The sequence below is a fragment of the Chiloscyllium plagiosum genome, chromosome 41, assembly GCF_004010195.1.
Source record: "Chiloscyllium plagiosum isolate BGI_BamShark_2017 chromosome 41, ASM401019v2, whole genome shotgun sequence".
Classification (NCBI taxonomy): Eukaryota; Metazoa; Chordata; class Chondrichthyes; order Orectolobiformes; family Hemiscylliidae; genus Chiloscyllium; species Chiloscyllium plagiosum.
Genome location: NC_057750.1, coordinates 3,869,606 through 3,892,824, shown reverse-complemented (window position 1 = coordinate 3,892,824; position 23,219 = coordinate 3,869,606). Strand labels below are relative to the sequence as shown.

Here is a 23,219-nt window from a genome sequence, read left to right as displayed (position 1 = left end):
GCTAATGGCTGTCTATTTGTTCCAATATTAACTTGCTGTCTAAGATCTTTAGCTATGTGCACCTTGGCTCACAGGCACTGAATGCCCAAGTGAGATGAAATGGAAGTCATTCTACAAAATGCTATTCTAGGCTAATTCAATCCTGTGAAATTAAAATTTCGCACATTAGGATTTAATTTCAGTTAAAATTAAATCTCACATTTTAAATCATGAACAATTCATCACTTCAATTAAAGAGTTCAATCTGTAGTTTATGGTCATCCATCTCCAGGCATTTGCAATCACGAGGAGATTCTCACAGACAGTCAATATTTAAGTGCTTTTGAATCAGATTCCTGAAAAGGTATCAAACAGAAGGCTGGGAACCAACAAAGCTTAATTTAAAATAAACAAAGTTCAATAGCTTCTCTTTAATTGCTCCAAGAGTTTGCCAACTTGCATTGTTTGCACATTTGAAATAAAACAAAACAAAATAAGTACTTGAAACGAAGATGTACCCTGGCAGTCTTCACTAAAACTGCATGCAGTTGACAAAAGGAGTGATCCAAGTGTACAGGAATATGCAAGTGCACATTAACCGTCAGTAGCAGCTGTGTCTTCAGCGGTCTAGACCTTTAAGTTCAGGAATTCTTCCCTTAAACCTGTCTACGTTCCTCTTCCTTAAAACCTAATTGTTCAATAAAGCTTTTGGTTAGGTACCTGAATAACTAATGCAACTCCGTATCAATGTACTTCTGATAACATTCCAGTGAAGCACGATGGGACTTGGTTTATGAGAAGCGCTGTACAAATAAAGTGCTGTCGAATGGCTTCTAGAAGAGACCCGATAAAACTGAAGGACCAAAGAAAAGTTTCAGCTTTGGCTTCCAAAATGATGATTATGAATCAGCAAATTGTAGAAGGTGATGAGCCAATAGGGCAACTTTGTTACATCATCAGACTTCCTGCTTTGTGTATGCATGGATATAAAGCTAGGTGAAATTGGCTAATGGTAATCGTGTACTCCTTTGGATGAAAGTATATTAAGGCGCTTGCATTCAGAAAATTTTAAGTGGAGAAATGACAACTTGTCAAGAACACAAGTCATGGTCAATGTGACAACAAACAAGCAACAGCATCAGTTAGCAATTAGCTATTTGGTGAAGAAAGAGATATGCTATAAATCTCTGGGTCTTTACTTTATGGAGTGTAGAAGGATGAGGGGATCTAACTGAAGCTTGCAGTATACTGAGAGCCCTAGACAGAGTGGGCAATAAGATGTTTGCACTCATAGGAGAGACTCAGACCTGAAGGCATAGCCTCAGAGTGAAGGGATGACCCTTTAGACATGAGATGAGGAGGAATTTCTTCAGCCAGAGGTACACATTGTTGCAGAGCGCTGTGGAGGCCAAGTCATTGAGTGTATTTAAGACAGAAATAGATAGGTCCTTGATTAGTAAGGGGAAGGAGGCATGAGACTGGGGTTGAGATGATCGAAAAGTAGAGCAGACTCAATAGCCTAATTCTTCTCCTATATCTTATGGTCTTACAATAATCAGTCTTCTTGTATTTGCACAAGGTGTACATTGAGGTGAAATCCCCTGGATTAATGGGGTTATTCTTAAATTCTGAAACTCTGTTTTTCCAAGGTTGCTTCTGGTTTAAGTTAAAAATCAAATGGCCATACTGACAACAAAATCGCATGGATCCCTGCACAACAAAACAGTGGTGTCAAGTCAGCCTCAGACAAACAGAAAAAAAACTACACAAATGGTTCACAATCTGGATTTTAAGAAGATATTTTTGAACAGCAAAAGCTAAGTTGGGAGTCAACCAGGGACCAAAACGAGGGAATTACACAACTTATTCTAAGAAAATGATTCCAATGCACACAGGCAAGCTAATAATGATATCCACATGCATCCATTCTATTGAAAAGCCATAATGGTTATTGGAACAGTTATTTCCTCCAAAGTTAGAAACATTCCAAAAAACCAGAGCTTTGGCATTTCAGCAATTAATAACCAAACTCAAGAAAACAGTAGAACTCAAAGAAAGGTGACATCGACACAATGTACACATTGTACCTAAACTGCATCACAGGCAGTACTGATCTGAATAATAATCTTCTGCAATTGGACTGGCTCAAAATAACCAGAGTACAATTGTTGAGAGCTTATTACTACTGCCACAGCTAGTTCAGATATATCGTATCCTGTTTGCCAAATTATTTTTAATATTGTTTCATTTGCTTGAAGGTACATGGGCAATAATGGTGGATACTGGCCATATCATTGGATCTAAAGCAAGAAACTTTTTTTTAAAAACTTACTTCTTTTAGCCAGGTTTACTGGCTAAACCAATTATCAGGTCAAAACCACCACACCAACTCAAATTATGGCATTAGGAACAGAATTAAAATTACTTTATATATTCTAGGAATTGTGGAAAACAAACTGCTGGGAAGGAACTGTCCACACATACATAGGATAGATATAAAACACTCGAAATGCATAAAATACTTTTGTGAAAGCAACTGTTTTTTTGAAAAGTTTTGCATTCATCAGTTCTTCAGTGCTGAGATACCCCACCACAACAAAGACCCATTGAGGACAAAAAAAACTCCAACATAAACAAAGCAATTAGATCTAAGATGCTCCAAGGGATCATTGACTTTGTGACTGTGATCAGATATACTTCACTAAACTATCACACAGTGGCAATGACTTGGTATGACAGTAAGCTTACGTCAATGTGAAGCAGTAACCTGGGATTATAATATCTGTATCAAATCTAGCAGATTCTTAAAGGGGCCAGCTTCAACTCTCTCCTACCCATCGCCACAACAACAAAAAGTGGTATTCCTAAAGTACCACAACAATATTGTTGAACCAGTTTAAATTCTGTGCTGTCTCAATCAGACTCTTGTGTTACGTTATCACTTAATCCCGTGTTGTTTGGCTGTAAAGAGGTATTCAGGAATCACTCAAACCACAGTGTTTCAGTCATTGTTAGAAGTGGTGTTTATCCGTGACTAAAAGAGGCACCTTTTATACATATAAAAATAAAATAATGTGTGTGCCTTGGTGAGATCTCACTATTTCAGCTTCTTCCCCAGCCTTTCAAATACACTGACAGTTCCTGTGGAATCCATCTGAGCAAGGCGACCTTCAGTGCTGCTGGTCACTTTGGTACTAACTGCAGTCCGTGCAGTGTTCTTGATGGTGACAGTGAACTCGGGGCTGCCTCGACTTTTGGTGCTGGTGACTTTGTTGTCCTGTGTGTCTGCCTCTGTGGCACTAGGCCTCCCCAGTCTCTGTCTGACACTGACCTTAGATTTAGCTGCTGACTGCAATCTGAGTGTGGATGCTGCTGCTGTGGGCTCACTGCTTGGGACTGTCCTGCTGCTGGCTTTAGGGAGAGACAACCGCCTTATTGTGGTAACTGTATTCTTGGCTTTGGCAGCCAAGATTTTCTCCGTGGTTGTTAGTGTGAGCTTTGTGCTCTCCTTTGCAGTTGCAGCTGGGGCTCTCTTCAAGACTCCAGCATACTGAAGCACAGACTCGGCATCATCCTCATCACTGCTCTCTTTCTTTTGATTGACAACTTCACCCAGACGGCTGAAGACTCCTGTTGGCTAAAAGAGATGCAGAATTTCAGCAAAGATAAATCAGCTGCTTAATTTAAAGTGCAGTCATGACCTACTAATACCACTGCGTATTTTCGAGCTATAAGGTGAAAGACCAAAGAGTTTGGGGCTCTTTTCATTCGAGCAAAGTAAATGATCTGCTGGAAGGATTCAAAATGGTGACAGGTTCAGGTAAAGTAGGAAATAATATTCCAACAAATAACAGCTCTGGAGGATATCACTGATCAGAAACAGAACACGATTGGCCACTTAAATGCTGTGACTACAAGAGGAGGTCAGGGATTGGGCATTCTGTAGCACATAACTCACTTCCTAACTCTTCAAAGCTGGTCCACTATCTACAAGGCACAAGTCAGGAGCGTGACGGAATATTCTCCACTTTCCCGGGTCCGTGCAGCTCCAAGAACATTCAAGAAGCTCAACACATCCAGGACTAAGCTGACTGCTTGACTGGCACCCCTTCAACCACTTCCAACGTTCATCCCCATCACCACCAATGTACAGTGGCAGCAGCACATTTTATCACCGCAGCAACTTTCCAAAACTGCTTCAAAATACACGGCAGCTTTGGAAAAGGGGGATAGGAAGGAGGATTGCTATGGAATGACAGGGGAGGGATGAAAAGAATGGCACTGGAAGGATGGAATGGCATAAGATGGGAATTTGAACAAATAATATTACAATAGACAGCAATTTCAAAGAAAATGGTTTGTGGGATTCTTGTTAGTTAAAAAAAGTTATTAAACCATTTTTTATTGGATCATTTTTAATAATGGTTTGTGCTTAATGGATTGAGAGGTCAATCAGTAACTGATATATAGAGGCACACTGTGCACATACACTAGTGTCCACCATTCCAGCCCCATCATCCTAACCTGTGTTATATTCTGCTTTATTCCTTGTCAGATGCACATTGCTTTGAATTTATGATGAAATGCCATAGTGTACTGGATAGGTCGGCAGACATTTGAAGGGTTGTCCCAATCTCATTATAAACTGGTAATTTAAAGGGGCAAACCTGACAACATTAGAAGAACATGGAATGTGAATAATTTCTCTATCATTTTGCTTTTGTTACAGAGCACAGTTTATTTAAAATAATGTATATATTACACACTTATAAGTACAGGAGAGATTGCATAAAGCAGACAGTGCATTAATAAAGAGAACATTCACCCAGAAACTGAAGACATATAGCTTCTGGTGAATAACAAAATAAAAACTACTCCCAAAATTTGCACAAATACCTTCAAGGACAAAAACCTGACCAGCCAAAAGCCACATTTCATGAGTGAGGTCCCTAAAACATAAAATGCAATGCAAACATACTTCTCAATTAATTTTAAAGTCACCCAGTAGCTGCCTTGAATAATCGGACCAGTCGTATCAATCAGTTGTAGTCCTGTTTATCCAACAAATTCAAAATACTGGTTGGTCAGCCCCAAAAGGGAAACAGGGAGCTGATGTTTCAGGTTTGACCCTTAGAAGAATTCTTACTATTTCAGACAAAGGGTTTCACTTAAAGCTGTTGTGTCTTTCACTTGTGGAAAATGATTGATTAGCTGTGCATTTCCAGTATTATCTGTTTCCCATTTGCAGATACACCAAACAGTAACATTTCATTTATACAAAAACACAAAATATACGAACAGGTGTAGGAGTAGACCACATGGCCTGTCAAGTTTACTCCACCATTTAATCGGTTCATGGCTGATCTTGAGCTTCAACTCCAATTTCCCACTCACTTTCCATATTCCTTGATACTCTGAGAAACCAAAAACCTATTGATCCCGGGGTTAAATATATTCAACAATGGGAGTAGCCACAGTCTTCAGGGGCAGACAATTCCAAAACTTCACAACCCTTTGATTGAAGTAATTTTTCTTCATCTCATATATACCATCCGACTTGGTGTAATCAGTGAGAAACAAAAGGATCTCAGCACCTGGTGTGGAGTGGAAGCTAGGTGCCAGCATGGTCTGCTGTTCTTAACTTTATTTCTGTATTGCTGGACATTTTATTTCTGTAGCGTCTAAAATGTTGGTAACTGAAGAAGCTGTGCCTAGGTACTTTTGTATCCAAGTTGATGCTGTAATTGGCGACATAAACTTTTCACTGTACTCACTGCGTATGTGTGACAATAAAGGTTATTCTATTCCATCTAAAACAGTCCAATGAATGCTCCACCACGATCCAACACCAGTATGCTTTAACCTAACTGATTCTTCAGTCAACTACCCATAAAATTAATGCAGCTGATGACTGAGAAATTATTTTGTATTTCGGTTGGAAGAAAAGAAACATTATCGCCCAGTGTGAAGCAACCAGAAAAAAACAATGGAGAATGCTTTTGTACTGTTAACCAATTTGAATTCTGATGTGATTTACGACTTAGTAACTATAATTAATTAGCCCAGGCTTTGCAGTTACAGTACTCCAGCTGTGAAATAAATTCTATCCTCCTACTCTTTCATGTCTGTTACACACTTGCACTCAGAAGTCCTTGCTTTGCTCATAAGAAACTCACTTCAAAACAGAGAATATAAACCAGAGTAGGCCACTCAGTCCATCGAGCCAGTTCCCACCATTCGGCATGTAATCCTCTATCTGAATGACATAATCCTGCTCTTTCCATTTCCCTTTACTGTCTAGAAATCTATATATATTTCTCTTAAATTTATTCAGTGACTTGGTCTCCACTATCTAATGTGGTTGCGAATTCACCACAGTCACCACTCTCAGAGTGAAGAAAGTTCTCCTATAAGCCCTAAATGATCTACCACCCCTTGTTCTAGACTCCCCAGCAAGGGGAGCATCACCCCTACATCCAGTCTATCCAGCCCTACCTAAATTTTAAGTGATCCCATTCATTCTTCTAAACTCCAGTTAATACAGACACAGTCAAACTGATCTCTCCTCAATGACACATTGTGCTACCCCAAGCATCAGTCTGGTGAAACTTTGTTACACTAATTTGGTTACTTTGGTTTCTCCCATAACTTATGGGTCTCCTTCCTCCTGGAAATGCCACACAGTGTGTTTTGTTAAAACTGTGGTCACAGTACCATGAAGTTAAAAATCACACACCACCAGGTTATACTTCCAAATAGACCTGTTGGACTATAACCTGGTTATGTGTGATTTTTATCTTTGTCTATCCCAGTCCAACACCAGCACTTCCACATTACAGTACCAAGAGAGAAGGTGGTTACCCCTCAAATCACTCTTTAACATTCCTACCTTGAAGGGAAGCTTCTCGACTCCTTTCTCCCAAAGTCTGGACACAAGAACAAACTCTATCTATGAGCACATTCTGTCTGTAACTTTGTTGTTTAATGACTGACAAATCCACTGGAAAACTGTCTTTAGTCTTTAACAACACTCCACATAGCTTGCCTTTCGCCATTACTCCTTTAATAATTTAATCACACTTTTGCTTCATGCTACCCCAGACCGTTATTATTTTTTCCCATCTCACCTCCACAGTCCTTTTAAGTGTATATAAATAATCAAATTTACAACTTCTGCCAGTTCTGATGAAAAGTCTTTGCCCTGAAATGTTAGTTCAGTTTCACTCTGAACAGATGCTGATCCACCAGCTGTGAGTTTCCAGCATTCTATTTCGATTTATACATAGATTGAAGTAGCATCAATCAACACCACAAGAAAGTGATTATCTGGTCATTGACATATTGCTGTTGTGGGAGCTTGCTGTGCACAAATTAGCGACCATGATTCCCATTTTACAACAGTCACTACACTCTCAAAATAAATTCTGGTGCAACTTTTGATGTAAATTCTGGAGTGTCCTGAAGTTGCTGTATGCAAGCCATTCTCTCTTTAGAAAAACATCCCCAGGTATGTCAAAAGCATCAGAAGGAGAAAATGGATGCTGAGTCAACTGGGGATAGAGGTTACCAAAGGCTTGGCCACAATCAGTGTATTTCAAAGAGGCTCACAACAGAGGAGAGGAAGGTTGGGGCACCAGTGAGAGAATTTGCAAGGCTTTTAAAAAAAAATCATTCATAGGACTGGGGGGGGGGGGAGGGGCCTTCGCTGACGAGGTCAGCATTTATTGCCCATCGCCAATTACCCCAAGGGTAGTTAGGGGTCAACCACATTGCTGTGGGTCTGGAATCATATGTAGGCCAGACCAGTTAAGGATGGCAGTCTCCTTCCCTAAAGGATAGTAGTGAACAGGATGGGTTTTTCCCAACAATCAACAATTAATTCATGGTCATCATGAGACACTTAATCCAGATACTTATTGAATTCAAATTCAAACATCTGCCATGGTAGGACACAAACCTAGGACCCCAGAACATTACCTGAGTCTCTGGATTAACAGTCCAACAATAATACTATTAGATAATTGCCTCCTGTGACTTATGTGCCCAGAAGCAGAGACATGAGTACAGTAATCTAACACCAACGCACACTCAGGAAGTACATTTCAAATACTAATCACCTGCTTTGTAAAAAAAATTATCCTCACGCTGTCTCTGGCACTATTTTTGCCAATTGTTTAAATCAGTGTCCTCTGGTTCTCCACCCTTCTATCAGTTTCTCTCTCCTCTACTCTGTCTAGACCTCGGTGATTCTGAACACCTCTAACAAATAGCCCCTCAACCTTCTCTTTTCGAAGCAGAATAGTCCCAGCTTATCTGATATTTACATTACATTACATTACATTACAGTGTGGAAACAGGCCCTTCGGCCCAACAAGTCCACACCGACCCGCCGAAGCGAAACCCACCCATACCCCTACATTTACCCTTTACCTAACACTACGGGCAATTTAGTATGGCCAATTCACCTGGCCCTGCACATCTTTGGACTGTGGGAGGAAACCGGAGCACTCGGAGGAAACCCACGCAGACACGGGGAGAATGTGCAAACTCCACACAGTCAGTCGCCTGAGGCGGGAAATGAACCCGGGTCTCTGGCGCTGTGAGGCAGCAGTGCTAACCACTGTGCCACCGTGCCGCCCACCATATATTCCTGCAACGGAAGCCTCAGACTTGTGAAGCTTTACTGCACCCTTTTTTTTTATAGATATTTTTATTAGAAATTTAACATTTTTACAAGTTTACAAAAATAAACAAAACTCTCAAATATAAACATTGATATACAATTAAATCAAATATACAATAGCCAAAATTTAACAAGAGAAAAGAAAAAAAAAATACCGAAAAAGAAAAAAAAACAAAACTCAACTATCTACTAATCTAACCTACAACTAACCAGAGTGTATATTTAAGTCTCTTACATGCTCGGAATGTATTAACATCAGATGCAATAAAACCCGTATTCGTGTGGGATTCCTCTCCTAAGGGGCCCCGGACCAGCCAGGTTTGTAATCTCAATTAAATAAAAGCCCTTGTTAGGATAACCGAAATATTTGTATTTATGTAATTCAAGAAGGGCTGCCATATTTTATAAAATAATTCGGTCTTTCGGGTGCACCATATTTGTAAGGAAGTCAAGGGGAATACATTCCATAATTAATCTGTGCCAATTTGAAAGTCCAGGGGGGCTCTCAGCCACCCAGTTCACCAAAATATTTTTCCTTGCACAGAAAGAAAGAATAGTAAATAGTCTCTTCCCATACATGTCCAGGGAGGGAAAGTTCGAAAAGCCCAAAAGGAGAGATACAGGGTCCACTTTAATTTCCGTTCCTAAAATTTCTGTCAGCGTACTTGCTACTTTAGTCCAATATCTACGAATCTTATGACAGGTCCATAGGCAATGTACAAGAGTGCCCACCTCTATTTTGCATTTGGGACACATTGGAGATGTTCCTGCCTTAAATTTTGCCAGTCGAACTGGTGCTATATGGGCCCTATGAAGTATCTTCAGCTGGATAGCCTGGGTTCTGTTACAGATAGTAATTCTTCTAGCGTTTTCCCAAATATCATTCCACGTTTCTATAGAGATTTCTAGTCCCAAATCTACTGCACCCTTTCTAATGCTTTCGCATCTTCCTAAAGTTTGGTGCCCAGAATTGAAAATAGCATTCGAGATGAGTCAAATTAATGTTTTATAAAGTGGCAAAACAGGGAGGTATGTGAGAGTTAAAGCGTTCAGGGAGGGAGAAAGATGTTAGAGGTAGGGAGAAATGAAGCCATGAAAGGATTAAACTGCAAAAGTAATCATTTTAAAAACAAAGACATTACAGCTCATTAAGAATGCGTTGGTGGGCGAGTAGGGTTCAGTATGAAGTGAATAAAGGCAGCTGGGATTTAAATTATCGGAAATCATACACACAAATGTATTCATTTAAAATAGAATTCTGTTCTATTTGGATTTCCTCAACTTTGGAAAACATCAAGAGATTCAGCTGTTTATTCCTTCAGTTAAACCTTCATTAATTTACGAAGTTTAGATTTGATAAACACTCATAATATGAATGTGAAATCTTGGTTTTGAAAATACATCTAATTTACCATCATGATTTTGTTTTAGATTTTTAATATTGTTTAAATATAACACATGAATTACACCTAAATTTTGGGGCACTTACTACCTTATCAAGGGTTCAATTCTTGGTCTCAGTGGTCCTGACCAAACCCAAATTAATCATTGATGAGCAGGCTATTTTTGGGCATGGTTTGCTTGATGACGCTGTTGATGACTCCTTACATCACAAAAGCGAGGAAGTTATGTTTGATTCACCATCCCTAATCCCTTGAGAATTGGTAAACCATATTCTTGAATACAATATTAGGCCATTTCAAAGGGCAGTTTTGAGTTAATCATATTATCATAGGACTTGAACTAATTTCTCACGATTACTAGTCCAGCAGAATAACCACTATGCCACCATGACCATATCAAGACATGACACTGACAAGATCACTTTAAATAGCATTTCAAACTGGAGATAGATAGATTTTTGATATTAAAAAAATGTTTAAAAAAAAAAGTATGGACACACGGTAGATTGCTCCAGATCAGTTACGATCGCATTAAATGACAGAACAGGCTCACATGCTGGTTGGTATTTGCCAGTTCCTCTGCTTATAAATGTCTCGATAGTAGATAGTTGTCCTCCTTTTCTCTTTATTCTGTTATGAGGTGCAGGTGTCACTGGCAACGCCTGTATTTGTTGTCTATCCCTAATTGCCCCTGAACTGTGTAACTTGTTAAATCTTTTCAAAGGGCAGTTAAGGGTCAACCCCACATTGCTGTGGTTCTGGAGTCACATGTAGACCAGACTAGATAAGGATGGCAGATATCCTTTCTCCAAGCACATGAGCTTTACATCAATAGTAGTTTTCATGCTCACCATCACTGTTTTAGAAATCAAGTACACAGCATGGAAGCTCAATCATACGTGGATGAGACGGAACAGAAGGATTGGTTTACTTTCTCAAAGGTGTTTAATGAACCAGTAAGGTCATTTTTCTGCTGGTGCTAGCAATGCAAATTTTCAACTAGCAGTGGTGCGATTTGAACTTGATGTCGAGGTTTCAAATGCTATCTGACTCGCTCACCAAAGAAACAAGCAATCTGCTTTTTACAAAGAATAAGCTACATCTCATTCAGGCCTCACCTTGTTCCCAGTTGTGGTGTCTGCTTTTGCCTCTGCACCAAGTCTATCAAAAACAGACAATCTTGGCAAACCTGGAGTTAGAACAAGAGCAAACATTTACAATACTGGCATCAGATCAGTCACCTCTAAACATAGGACAGGGAAATCCTGAAGGTTAGGATTTTGTTTCAATTAGAAGAATTAGTATCTTGAGAATTTGAACCTTTCTAGTGCCTAAAATAACAGCTGCAAGTCTCCAGAGTATAAAAATCAGTAATATTAGGGTTGGAACAAAAATTGGCAGCCCTGTTTAGTAGTTTAAGATATTGACAGGCTCAGTCTGCATTACAACATAAGGAATACTTGCTGTCTTAGCATGCAGCAGTCACTGAACAGTAAGCACTGTGTGATCACTTTACCTTTCGAGGCTTGCTGTTCCAGGATTTTCTTAGTTTTTGCAGTTGTTCCTTTTGGCATATTGATTATGTATTTACCTTCCATTTCTGCAGTCACACGACGTCGCTTTGCAGAGGTTTCGGGACCTGGATCAGCTGGTCTAGAGAGAACTGAACAATGAACATTCATGGTCATTTTAAGGTATACAGAAGCCTTAAACAACATCTTAGAAACTTTTAAGGCTCCCTGCCTCTCAAACTCTACTACAGTTTATTGTTAATTCGAAGTTGATGCAAGAATTCAAATGATCTAATCATTCAATTTTTAACACTAATTGTCATTTGTATTTACTTTGCCGAAATAAAATTGAATAATTTGCATTTTTCAGAGCAAAGGCAAATCTAAATTAGCAATAAACTGTAACTGGTAACTCAAAGGCAATGTCAATAAATGTGATGGTCACCATTGCTTTTTTGTCATGACACAATACCCCTGTTTGAGTCAGTGACCTCTCCAACCACATGCACAATACACAAGCTGACAGCGTGGCCCATTCCATTGTTCCCAAGCAGTGTAGAGAGAGAAAAAATATTCCACTGGGCAAAATTCTTCAGGGGGAGGTTAGAAAGCAATATTTAGAATTTTCCTGCAAGTCAAATTGGAGATTTCTTGCCTATGTTTCACTGGATTCTGCCTACATTAAGGAACTATTACTCCATCAATTTGCCAAAGTTACGTTTTACAAAGTTTCACTTTAAGGCCAAGCAAACATGCAGCCTGAAAATACAGCAGATGGCATAATAAACTGGGAATCTAAATCCAATCTCACACTTGTACCTGTCAATTACACACTGAACGAACTGTGGGATGGGGAAGAGAGGACTGTACATTGTTATCATATCCTTCCCTTGCAATTAACAATTTCTTTCTAGAGACTCCTAAAGATAAACTCACCATTCAGTTGGCCTGATCAGTGACCTTCAGAAAGCTGACAGGACCAGGGATGGTAGCTGGGATATCATGGTTATTCCTCAGTATTCTAGTCTGGAGCAGAAAAGGAGTTGCCATAGTTCCCAAACCTTTTTTGCTACCCCATGACACTTGTTGGGAAGCAGTTGCATCTGGGTACAGGTGAAGGTAGAATTGGGTTTAGCTGTGAATGGTCCCCTCTCTCACTCAAATAAGCCATTGACAATCATTGTTTTGGGTTCAGATAAGCTGAGGTACTACAGAGCTGCCTGAACCCATATAACAACAGCTTGGACCCAAATCCTCTCACCTCTGCGTACCCTTAGAAAGCAAAGGAAGACAATGGTGAGGATGATCATCCATTACAGTAGGATTTATTTTCTGCCTTAGCTCATCAAATTTTATAACGTGTATTCATCAGGGAATGCAGAAAGAATCTAAAGCCTTGGGAGTTGTTGAAAGAAATGCAAATAAACAAACTCTAAGCATGCATTACTTTGGGTGCACGACCTCAAAAGCTTCATGCTTTAAGGTAACAGGAAAATGGTGACCAATTTTCAAAAGGTCTCATTTCCCTTTCATACCTGCTTTCTTTGTGGCGAGTTTGTTGGCCACAGTGACGGATATCTTGGAAGTGCTTGTTTCAGGTCTCCGGACAGGGGTAGAAGGTGGGGACTCTCTGCTCAAACTGTTAGCAATCATTCTAGAGGCAGCTGAATCAGGGAAGAAAATAAGAGAGGACACATGCGTATAGCACACACCCATATACAATTAATTTAGTTACAGGAGTAGAAACAACCTTTGATAGGGAGTCAATGCCCATGTAGCTTGTTTCATATAAACTAAATTTAATTTAATGGAAGGAACCAAACATCCTACTTTAAAATCACTCCAAAAATGTCGTAAAGAACAAAGAACTTCTGTTTTTCATTGATGCATGGTCTGTTCACAGGCATTCTTCCTGCAGCAGTGTTGGATTAAGATTCACCAGAGACTAACAAGCACCATTGGCCCTTGCCCCACCTCTGAGGTTTCAATAGCTGGTGGTTAGGTTTAAATGGAAAATTAGTAGTATGTGGAGCATACTATATTTGAAGGAGCCCCCAGCCAGTCTACAAACTAATTGGCTCACAAGACTTTGTTGGATGTTTGTATTGAAATATCATTATTACAGTTTGAGAGAGATGCTCAAGGCAAATTTTCCTCTTTGTGTGTAACACAATCATCCTTGCATGACCCAAATTGGCTCCATAGTAAACTGCAACATTAGGGTCTCAGGCTAACTGGGAACAGAGCTGGGCCAAGTAATGTGGTTACACAGTAAACCACAGCAGCTTCTCATAGCCACACAAGCTGCAATAACCTGAGCTACTGGTTGCAGATGCACATTTCACACTCAGTTGCGAGGCGTTACAGCAACTCAATAAGGTGAAGACTAAATATGGAGGTAAACTCCTCACTGACCATGGAACAGGAGAATCGACGTTTCGGGCATAAGCCCTTCTTCAGGAATGAGGAAAGTTTGTCCAGCAGGCTAAGATAAAAGATAGGGAGGAGGGACTTGGGGGAGGGGCGTCGGAAATGTGATCGGTGGAAAGAGGTCAAGGTGAGGGTGATAGGACAGATTGGGGTGGGGGCGGAGAGGTCGGGAAGAAGATTGCAGGTTAGGGAGGCGGTGCTGAATTTGATGGATTTGACTGAGACAGGCTGGGGGGAGGGGAAATGAGGAAACTGGTGAAATCCGAGTTCATCCCTTGTGGTTGGAGGATTCCTAGCCGGAAGATGAGGCATTCTTCCTCCAACCGTCGTTTCGCTGTGATCTGACGATGGAGGAGTCCAAAGACCTGCATATCCTTGGTGGAGTCGGAGGGGGAATTGAAATGTTGAGCTACAGGGTGGTTGGGTTGGTTGGTCCGGGTGTCCCAGAGGTGTTCTCTGAAACGCTCCGCAAGTAGGCGGCCTGTCGCCCCAATATAGAGGAGGCCACATCGGGTACAGAGGATGCAATAGATGATATGTGTGGAGGTACAGGTGAATCTGTGGCGGATATGGAAGTTTCCTTTGGGGCCTTGGAGGGAGGTGAGGGGGGAGTTTATCTTAGCCTGCTGGACAAACTTTCCTCATTCCTGAAGAAGGGCTTATGCCCGAAACGTCGATTCTCCTGTTCCCTGGATGCTGCCTGGCCTGCTGCGCTTTTCCAGCGACACATTTTCGGCTCTGGTCTCCAGCATCTGCAGACCTCACTTTCTCCTCACTGACCATGTCAATGGAGTGAACAGACATTGTGAGACAGTGACCCGAGCATGAGAAGCACAAAGTGAGGAATCTTATACAATACTGGCAATAAAATAATCATTTCTACAGAAAGATTAAAATAAATATTGGGGCTATTCTTTAGTTTCAGAGATGGAGAGAACATTATAACCTAAAGGAGCCCTCTCAAACTTCATTCAAGTTTTATTCTCAGCAAAACCCATTTATAACTCTTACAACTCTATTATTAAGCATCAACATCTAACAAAATTATTATTCACAAGTTCGTGTATTCCAAGAGTTTGAAATTACAATGTGCACCGAATAGAATATGAACAGTTAAACAAAGCCTTTTTAAAAAAAAAATACAGGAAATGGTCTACCCGTTGTACTACTAAAGATCATTTATCTTAATGTTACACAACAGTGACTGCAGTCTAAAAATAACTAACAGACTTGCAATGCAAGAGTATGATGTTTTCTTTTGACCCACTTCAGAAAGTGGAACTTGCATGAGATGGACTCCACAACGGAGCATTATTCCAGTTCATTTTCAAAGCTCTTCCAAATTTACGAGGGGAGAGTGTGATTCTGTGATGAAATTCACAGCAGAGCTCTTTCCTGTCCTGACGCCAGGCAATGCTCTTGGTAGCTACAGACTGTCTCGCAGTAAAACTGTGGTGTGGTATACATGACACAGGAATCATCTCAGTTTAAAGCTAACACATTAATATAGTAACTGGTTGAAAAAAACTTAAATAGGCTGCAATAAACTACTTCTCTAAGAGCACACAACTAAATAAAATTACAATTTTAAATTTTACCCACTGTTTACAAAACAAAACAATCCACAAATTAGGTTTACTTACGGGAGTTGGCTGTTCTTTTTAAATCAATTTGCACATTTCCATGACTAGTGCTTATAGACTCTGTGGCCAACTTAGCAAGTTCCTAGAAATAGAAGACCCAGTTTAAGGAAGTGTACACTGCTGCACATGATGAGATTTTTAACTGGTCATCATAAAATACCAGGATTGGAGAGAGAGAGGAGGGCAAATAAGATCATCAAGAACTGTGGTAAGGTTCTCGATAGGACTTCAGGAAAACTTCAGGGAGGGAAATGAAAGGAAGACAAATACATACGGCACTTCTAAAATACATTATTAAGCTCAGGATACTCATCAGATTATAATTTTAAAGCAAATTTTATAAAGCAAAGTGCAATCAATGAAGTTTGCATAATACAAAAAATAATACCCAAAGAGTCGCTTGCTTTAGTATTCTGTGAGGTTGAGAGCTGAGGAACATCGAATGATACAACAGTGTAGTACAGGAGGCCACCAAGTGGCTCATCAAGCCAGCTCCTGCACAGATCTATCCAGTTAGTCCACAACCTGGCTCCTTCCCCACAATTTTATTTCAAGTATTTATCCATTTTGAAAGCTACTACTTTTGCATCTGCATTCATGAATCCAAAGGTAGTGTTATCGAAATCCTAGCAACCAAAACATAAAACAATGTTCCAGCAAGTTGCTTTTAGTTTTCTTGCCAATCACCTTAAATCTTTGGAAACAGAGCTAATCTATCAGGTTGATGATCTTTCACCAGTCCTACTCTCTTAATGTATGTTGCCTAACCTGCATCAAACTGTCTGTAGCAATCTGTATGTCTGGTCATCAATTTACCAAGCTTTGGAAGAATCACTTTAATAACTTCAAGTAAAAACAATAGGAGTAGGAATAGGCCTTTTGTCCTCTCCATTATGTGTCACCTTTCAATAAGACCATGTCTAAACTGTTGTATAGATTTCCTGCTCGATTTCCATATACCAAGTCCTTTGTGATCTCAAAATTGATCAGTTTCAATTTGAACGTAATTACTGACTTTGCATCCACAGCATTTGAAGTAGAAAATTCCTAAGGTTCATATTACTTTGACTGAAAGAGACCTCACCTAATTTAAGTCCTAAATAGCCAATTTATTTTTCTTTCTTTATTCATTCATAGGAAGACGGTATTGCTGGACAGGCAGCATTTATTGCCAACGTTTAGCTGCCCCAGGGGGCAGTTAAGTATCAACCCCATTGCTGTGGGTCTGAAGTGATATGTAGGTCAGACTGGGTAAGGATAGCAGTTTCCTTCCCTAAAGGACATTAGTGAATTAGATGGGTTTTTCCAACAATCGACAATGGATTCATGGTCATTAGACTCTTAATTCCAGATACGTATTGAATTCAAATTCAGCCACCACACAGTTCAGCTCCCTAGATGTTTGTGTTTTGATGAGGGTACCTGCCATTCTTCAAGACTTTCAGAGCATTCTGATCAATCTTTCCTTATATTGCAAAAATCTCATTGCAGAAATGAATCAAGATCTTCGTTGCACCCTAAGACAAGTACTTTATTCCTTAGATAAGGAGACCAAAACTGTACAGTGAGCTCCAGCTCCTTATAACCTTCATCACAAGTGCCAAGAAATTCAGTGCTGGTTTTCAGGGTGCAGGATGGCAAACTATACTATGAAAGTGTTAATTTTGAAATGCACTCAAAGTCTGTGCTTCTTTCTTTGTGTAGTTACCTATGTCAGTTGGTCATTAAAAGAAAGAGGAATGCTTTTTGCTGTTGAATACATTACTACGCAAGTTATTTTGGTTTCTCGCTTGCAAGCCTCTTCAACCTTGATGGCGTCCTGTTCTAGGGACCTTGGCTCCGCATCAAAAATTTCCAAATCTATTTGGGCCTTCTGGACTTCTGCCAACATTTCATAGCACTGTAAATATTTTATAAGAATTCAATGTATGTTCATTAAGGAAGCTGTATGGTCCATATTAGCACTGAATAACTCCAAGTACAAATTGCTGTAACTACTCCTCTAAATGCAGGAGTTACAGCAACACTCTAAATGCAGTGTCAGGTTCTCATCTTTTAGATTAGATTACTAGATTAGATTACTTACAGTGTGGAAACAAGTCCACACCAGCCCACCGAAGCGCAACCCACCCAAACCCAGTCCCCTACATTTATCCCTTCACCTAACACTACGGGCAATTTAGCATGGCCAATTCACCTAACCTGCACATGTTTGGACTGTGGGAGGAAACCGGAGCACCCAGAGGAAACCCAGACACGGGGAGAATGTGCAAACTCCACACAGACCATTGCCTTCGGCGGGAATTGAACCCGGGTCTCTGGTGCTGTGAGGCAGCAGTGCTAACTACTGTGCCACCGTGCCGCCCACTATCTGACCCAGAGACATTTAAAATGAGTGTATAATTGACATGTAGTCTACTTAAAGTGGCCAGTCTCAGGAGTTTCACCTCATTGCACAAGATGACTACTAAAGAAGGATCCCACTTGGGCCACACAACTGATTCTCCATCCGGAAATAATCCACAGTCCTATTGAGTATTTCTGAAATTATTCCAAGATTTTTGTCTCCACAGTCACAGCAGGAACGTATTCCAAGTCTTGATCTCTCTTTGTGGAAAAACCTCTTGACGCCAGACTTAAATTTTCCTACTGTGATTAAATAACCCTCTACAACCTCAACAATTTTCTTTTACTGTTAATTCACCAACCTGCCTGCTTTCAGGAGATTTTACTTTCTCGTTTCCCTTCAGGTTTATATTGACATGGAATGTGTGACACAGTGATAAACACATGAAAAATGTATTTGTGAAATTGGATGGGGGACAGTGGCTACGTGGAGAGGTACACTCAGAACAACAAGAGCAAATTTGCCATATAGAGTAGCGAATCTTTGGAATTCTGTCGCTCAAAGGGTTGTGGATTAAATGTGTTCAAGATGGGTGCAGCACAGTAGTTCAGTGGTTATCACTACCGCCTCACAGTGTCAAGGACACGGGATCAATTCCAGCCTTGCGTGACTGCCTGTGCAGAGTTTGCACATTCTCCCCGCGTCTGCATGATTTTCCTCCCAAAGATGTGCAGGTTAGGTGGATTGGCCAAGCTAAATTGCCCTGCAGTATCCAGAGATGTGAAGGCTAGGTGGATTAGCCATGGGAAATACACAGTTAAGGGAGTGCGGGTGGGGGTATGGGATTTCATATGAGTATTTTATATACAATTGACAAAGAAACATTTCCAGTATTGTGGGCAAACAGCAGGGCAAGTTGGACTATTTAGAAAGATCTACTGAAGAACTGGAAGAGACACAATGGGTTGAATGGCCTCCTTCTGTGCTATACTATTCTACAGGGGGGAATAAAGTCTTAAGATAAATTTGATCATATATAAAAAATGGGGCTGAGGAATACAAATGACAAGAGTTTGGCTCACATAAAGAACATAAACAGAAGAATTAGGGTTGGGATTGCTTGTTTTAAACTCCAGGGAATAAAAGCCCATTTTACTCACTCTTTCCTCACAAAATAACCCTCTGATCAATCTAATAAACTGCTATTGCTCTCACTTTAGGACAAGTATATACTCATTAAGTACAGAGATCAAAACCCTACACAATACTTACTGCTGTGGACACACAAAACCCTGTAGAATTGCAGCAAGACTTTTTCACTCACCGTATAGTAAGTCAAATTCCTTGTAATACATACCAATTGTTTTCTTCATTGTTAACTCTACCCACATGTTAACAGTGATTTGTTAATACAACCTCATTGTATATCAACATTTACTAGACTCTCAATTTTAATCTCTTTCATCCTACCAAAATGGGTAATCAGACATCCCTCCACATTATACTCCATCTCCCATCTTCTGCCCAATCACGAAACATATCATTGTCTTTGCTTCCTCCTCACAGTTTACTTTCCTCTCTAGCTTGATATTATCAGCCAACTTGTACATATTACACTCAGTTCTCTCGTTAATAGAGATTGTAAACAGCTGACATCCAAGCACTCATCCTCACAACATTCTGCCAATTGCACTGTCTCACCTGAAAATGACCCATTTATTTCTACTTGCTGCTTTCTGTGTGTTAACCAATTCTCAATACAAACTAGTAAATTACTCCCTAATCTTTGAATCCTAAGCCTGTTTACATCAATTTGTGGGGAACTGGGAGGTCATCCAGTTTGATCTGAGGAATGAAAAGCAAAATAATTATCAAAAAGTTGAGAGACTAGCAAACATGAGTTATTGAAAGATTTAGGTGTCCGTGTACACAAATCACAAAGTTATTGTTTGGTCAGTATACTGTGCAAACATATGCCACTGGAGGATGAATGGTATCTACTGCATTATATTTACACTACAAAAAAAGTTGAAGTAGAATTAAGTTAAATGCTTATTTAACAAGTACCAATCAGACTAATGGATGATGGAATATGCTTTGTAAAAGGGGTTATTTTTCTTCAGTATCAATTTTGGTTTATGGCTTTCAGTTTCAAGTATCTGTCCACCAACGTACAGGGAACAGAAATTTAAAAAAACCTGAAATGGCCCTTCTCGTGTACTTGATCCCTTTTCCTACCATAGGATATAATGGTTCCAGTCTTGGATAAACCCGGGTGCTTGTGAAAATTTGGTCTTGTACGAATTTTGCCCTTTTAAAAGAACCTGTTCTTTCATCCTGTATTTCTTACCAATGTTGATAATTGTTGTATCTTGTCATGATCTAAGAATACACGGTTTTAATTAAATGCTTTTAGGTTGAATGCACTTGTTAAATGCTCCAAGAAACTTTTTCACCCTTTATACCCACGGCCTCAGAGTCACAGAGTATTAAGTCATACTGCACAGAAACAGACCCTTCGGTCCAACCGGTCCATGTTGAACATAATCCCAAACTAAACTAGTCTCACCTGCCCGCTCCTGGCCCATATCCCTTCAAACCTTTCCTATTCATGTATCCATCCAACTGTTTTTCAAATGTTGTAATTGTGCCTGCATCCAGCACTGCCTCAGGAAGTTCATTCCACACGTGAACCACCCTCTGTTTAAAACATTTGCCCCTCATGTCTCTTTTAAATCTCTCTCCTCTCTCCCTAAAAATGTGTCTCTTTGTGTTGAAATCCCTTGTCCTAGGGAAAAGACAAATACCATTAGCTCTACCTATACCTCTCATTATTTTATAAACGTCTATCAGGTTACCTCTCAACCTCCTACACTCCAGTGAAAGAAGTCCCAACCTATCTTAATGACTCAAACCTTCCATACCTGGCAGCATTCTGGTAAATCTCTTCTGAACCCTCTCCAGCTTGATAATGTCCTTCCTACAACTGGGCGACCAGAGTTGGACACAGTATTCCGTAAGAGGCCTCACCAATGCCAAAAAGAACAAATTGGGTACTGTACAGATCTTATATAAAGATCTAAACCAACTCACCAATATTTGTTCCTCAACGTTGGATTCCCCCACCATCAGACTAACAGGGCTCTTAGCAGTATCTAGCTCATTTAGCACAGTTCTGTTCTTATCTCTTCCTCTCCTTTCTGTAATTGTGATATGGCTTCCTTTGCCCTCAGCAGCCTCCATATTCAATTCATCCTTCACCATTTCCATCACCTACAGTGTGAAGCCACCACCAAATACATTTCTCCCCTTTCAGCACTCCAAAGGGACTGTTACCTCTGCACATCCTAGTTCACTCTTCAAGCACCCCATCAGCCCGAACCTCTTCCCACACCACCTTTCCATGTTCAGGAAATGTAATATCACCCTTCTTAACCTTCTTTCTCATCATTGTTCAAGGTCTCAAACACTTCTTGCCGATGAAGGAGCAATTACTATGTATTTGCTGCTCAAAATATACTCTGTTCTACACTGGGAAGACCAAATGCAGACTGTGACATTGCTTTGCAGAACATGTCTATTCAGGTCACAAACATGGCCCAAGTTGTTGGTGGGATGTTATTCTAATTCTTCGTTTCGCTCGTACACTGACCTCTCAGCCCTTTGCCCCCTGCAAGATTTCAGTGAAGCTTAATGCAAACTGAAGGAACAGAAAGTTATCTTTCAATTAGGCACTTTTTAACCTTCAATTTCTAACAATGAGTTCACCGCTATTAATTGGAAGTTCTGCCCTTTTTTCTTTATGTTAATAGGCTTTGGTTTCACTCTGACCTTTCTCTGATTTTTGCTTACAAATAGCAACTGTTCACCATTCTGCTATTCACGTATCCTCTGGACATCTTTCATTTTCTTGCATGTTCCATTATCTTTCCCTTGGCTTTATATCACCAAGCTCTTTGTAATTTAATCTCTCCTGTTTTCCAACCTATCACAAAACTAACATTTTGTGCTTTTATCATCATTCTCCCTTTAAATTGCTTAAAACTTATTAAATTTCTACTTCTTCCCACTTCTGACAAAAAGTAATAAACCTGAAACATTAATTCCGTTTCTTTTCATCGTTTGCTGCAGTACCTCACATTTAAACAAGATATCCCATCTACCCGGATGCTCCATGTACTAATCCACTGGGACAGGAAATCTCTGTACAAAATGTCCTGTTTCCATTTGCATTACAGACACAATGCCATATAAACAATGGTCTAATGCATTGATTTTACTATCTAGCGGTCACACTGAAAGGATTCTTCTGTATATTCATTTATTCACTGAACCACATCCATCTCCTCAAATCACAGACTGATACAGCAGCAGTGAAACTTGCCAACTAAGTAATTTGGAAAATATACTCAGCACAAAGCTTTGTACAGATTAATGCTGTGCCAAAGTCTGTCTGTTCAAAAATTATCTTTTTTATTGTCTCTTGCAAGGTGAATGGCAAACAGCAGAACTGAATTTGAAAAATGAACTTTTCCAGGTTGAATTATTGATAGGAACATAAACATGTACTCATTTAATACCCTAACTTTTTTTTTTAATCATTTGTGACTATTTGTAGGGTATAGTCAAAAATATTTAATGGGGTGGCATGCAACGTGATTAAGTACATCTCAAACTGTTAGTTAAAGGGAAACATTTGGAGATTCAAGTCAAATATTAAAACAGTCATTTTAAACTGTTTATATCACAATTACTGAAACAGGAAACAAAAATATGCTGTTTAGTTAAGGTAATATATTGTCAATCCTCACCTGTTTGTACACCACTTTGGCATGTTTGAGAATAGCAATAATATCTCCAACAACAGAGATACCCAGTTCATTCATGATATCTTTGGTGAGGTCCATGAGCATATTCTTCTGTATCCTGTGCAAACAAATTTTTTTTACATGAAATACAAACAGACCAATTAGAAATCGTAGGTCATTCTCGTCCACATCCAATAATCATGACTGATCTGACCGCAACGACAAATCCACGTCCCTGATTAGCACAAATCTATCTGTCTACTGTGCAATAAAAGGACTCTGCTTGCACTACCTTTTCAGGGAGAGAGTCCCAAAGATTTGTGGCTTGACGAGAGCAAGGATTTTGCTTCATCTCTATTTTAAATCATCTGTTTTGGATGTAAATTTGCTCGCTGAGCTTGAAGGTTCATTTCTA

At 39.8% G+C, this 23,219-nt stretch overlaps 1 protein-coding gene across 5 annotated transcripts in view; it reads right to left on the bottom strand.

Annotated features, from left to right (window-relative positions):
• Positions 1–379: 379 nt before the first annotated feature.
• Positions 380–23,219, bottom strand: part of c41h19orf47 (chromosome 41 C19orf47 homolog) — a 43,217-nt gene continuing 20,377 nt past the window's right edge. Inside the window, exons 3-8 of one of the 5 annotated variants that reach the window (XM_043680763.1) lie at positions 22,808–22,922; positions 15,650–15,731; positions 13,112–13,240; positions 11,582–11,728; positions 11,184–11,254; positions 380–3,616 (exon numbers count right to left, since the gene is read on the bottom strand). In XM_043680763.1, coding sequence (XP_043536698.1) covers positions 3,077–3,616; positions 11,184–11,254; positions 11,582–11,728; positions 13,112–13,240; positions 15,650–15,731; positions 22,808–22,922 — 1,084 coding nt within the window. In that variant the 3' untranslated portion in view covers positions 380–3,076. Of the gene's footprint in view, positions 3,617–11,183; positions 11,255–11,581; positions 11,729–13,111; positions 13,241–15,649; positions 15,732–16,037; positions 16,132–22,807; positions 22,923–23,219 lie in introns of those variants that run through there. The other 4 variants (XM_043680764.1, XM_043680765.1, XM_043680766.1 and 1 more) reach the window with 4 other exon arrangements.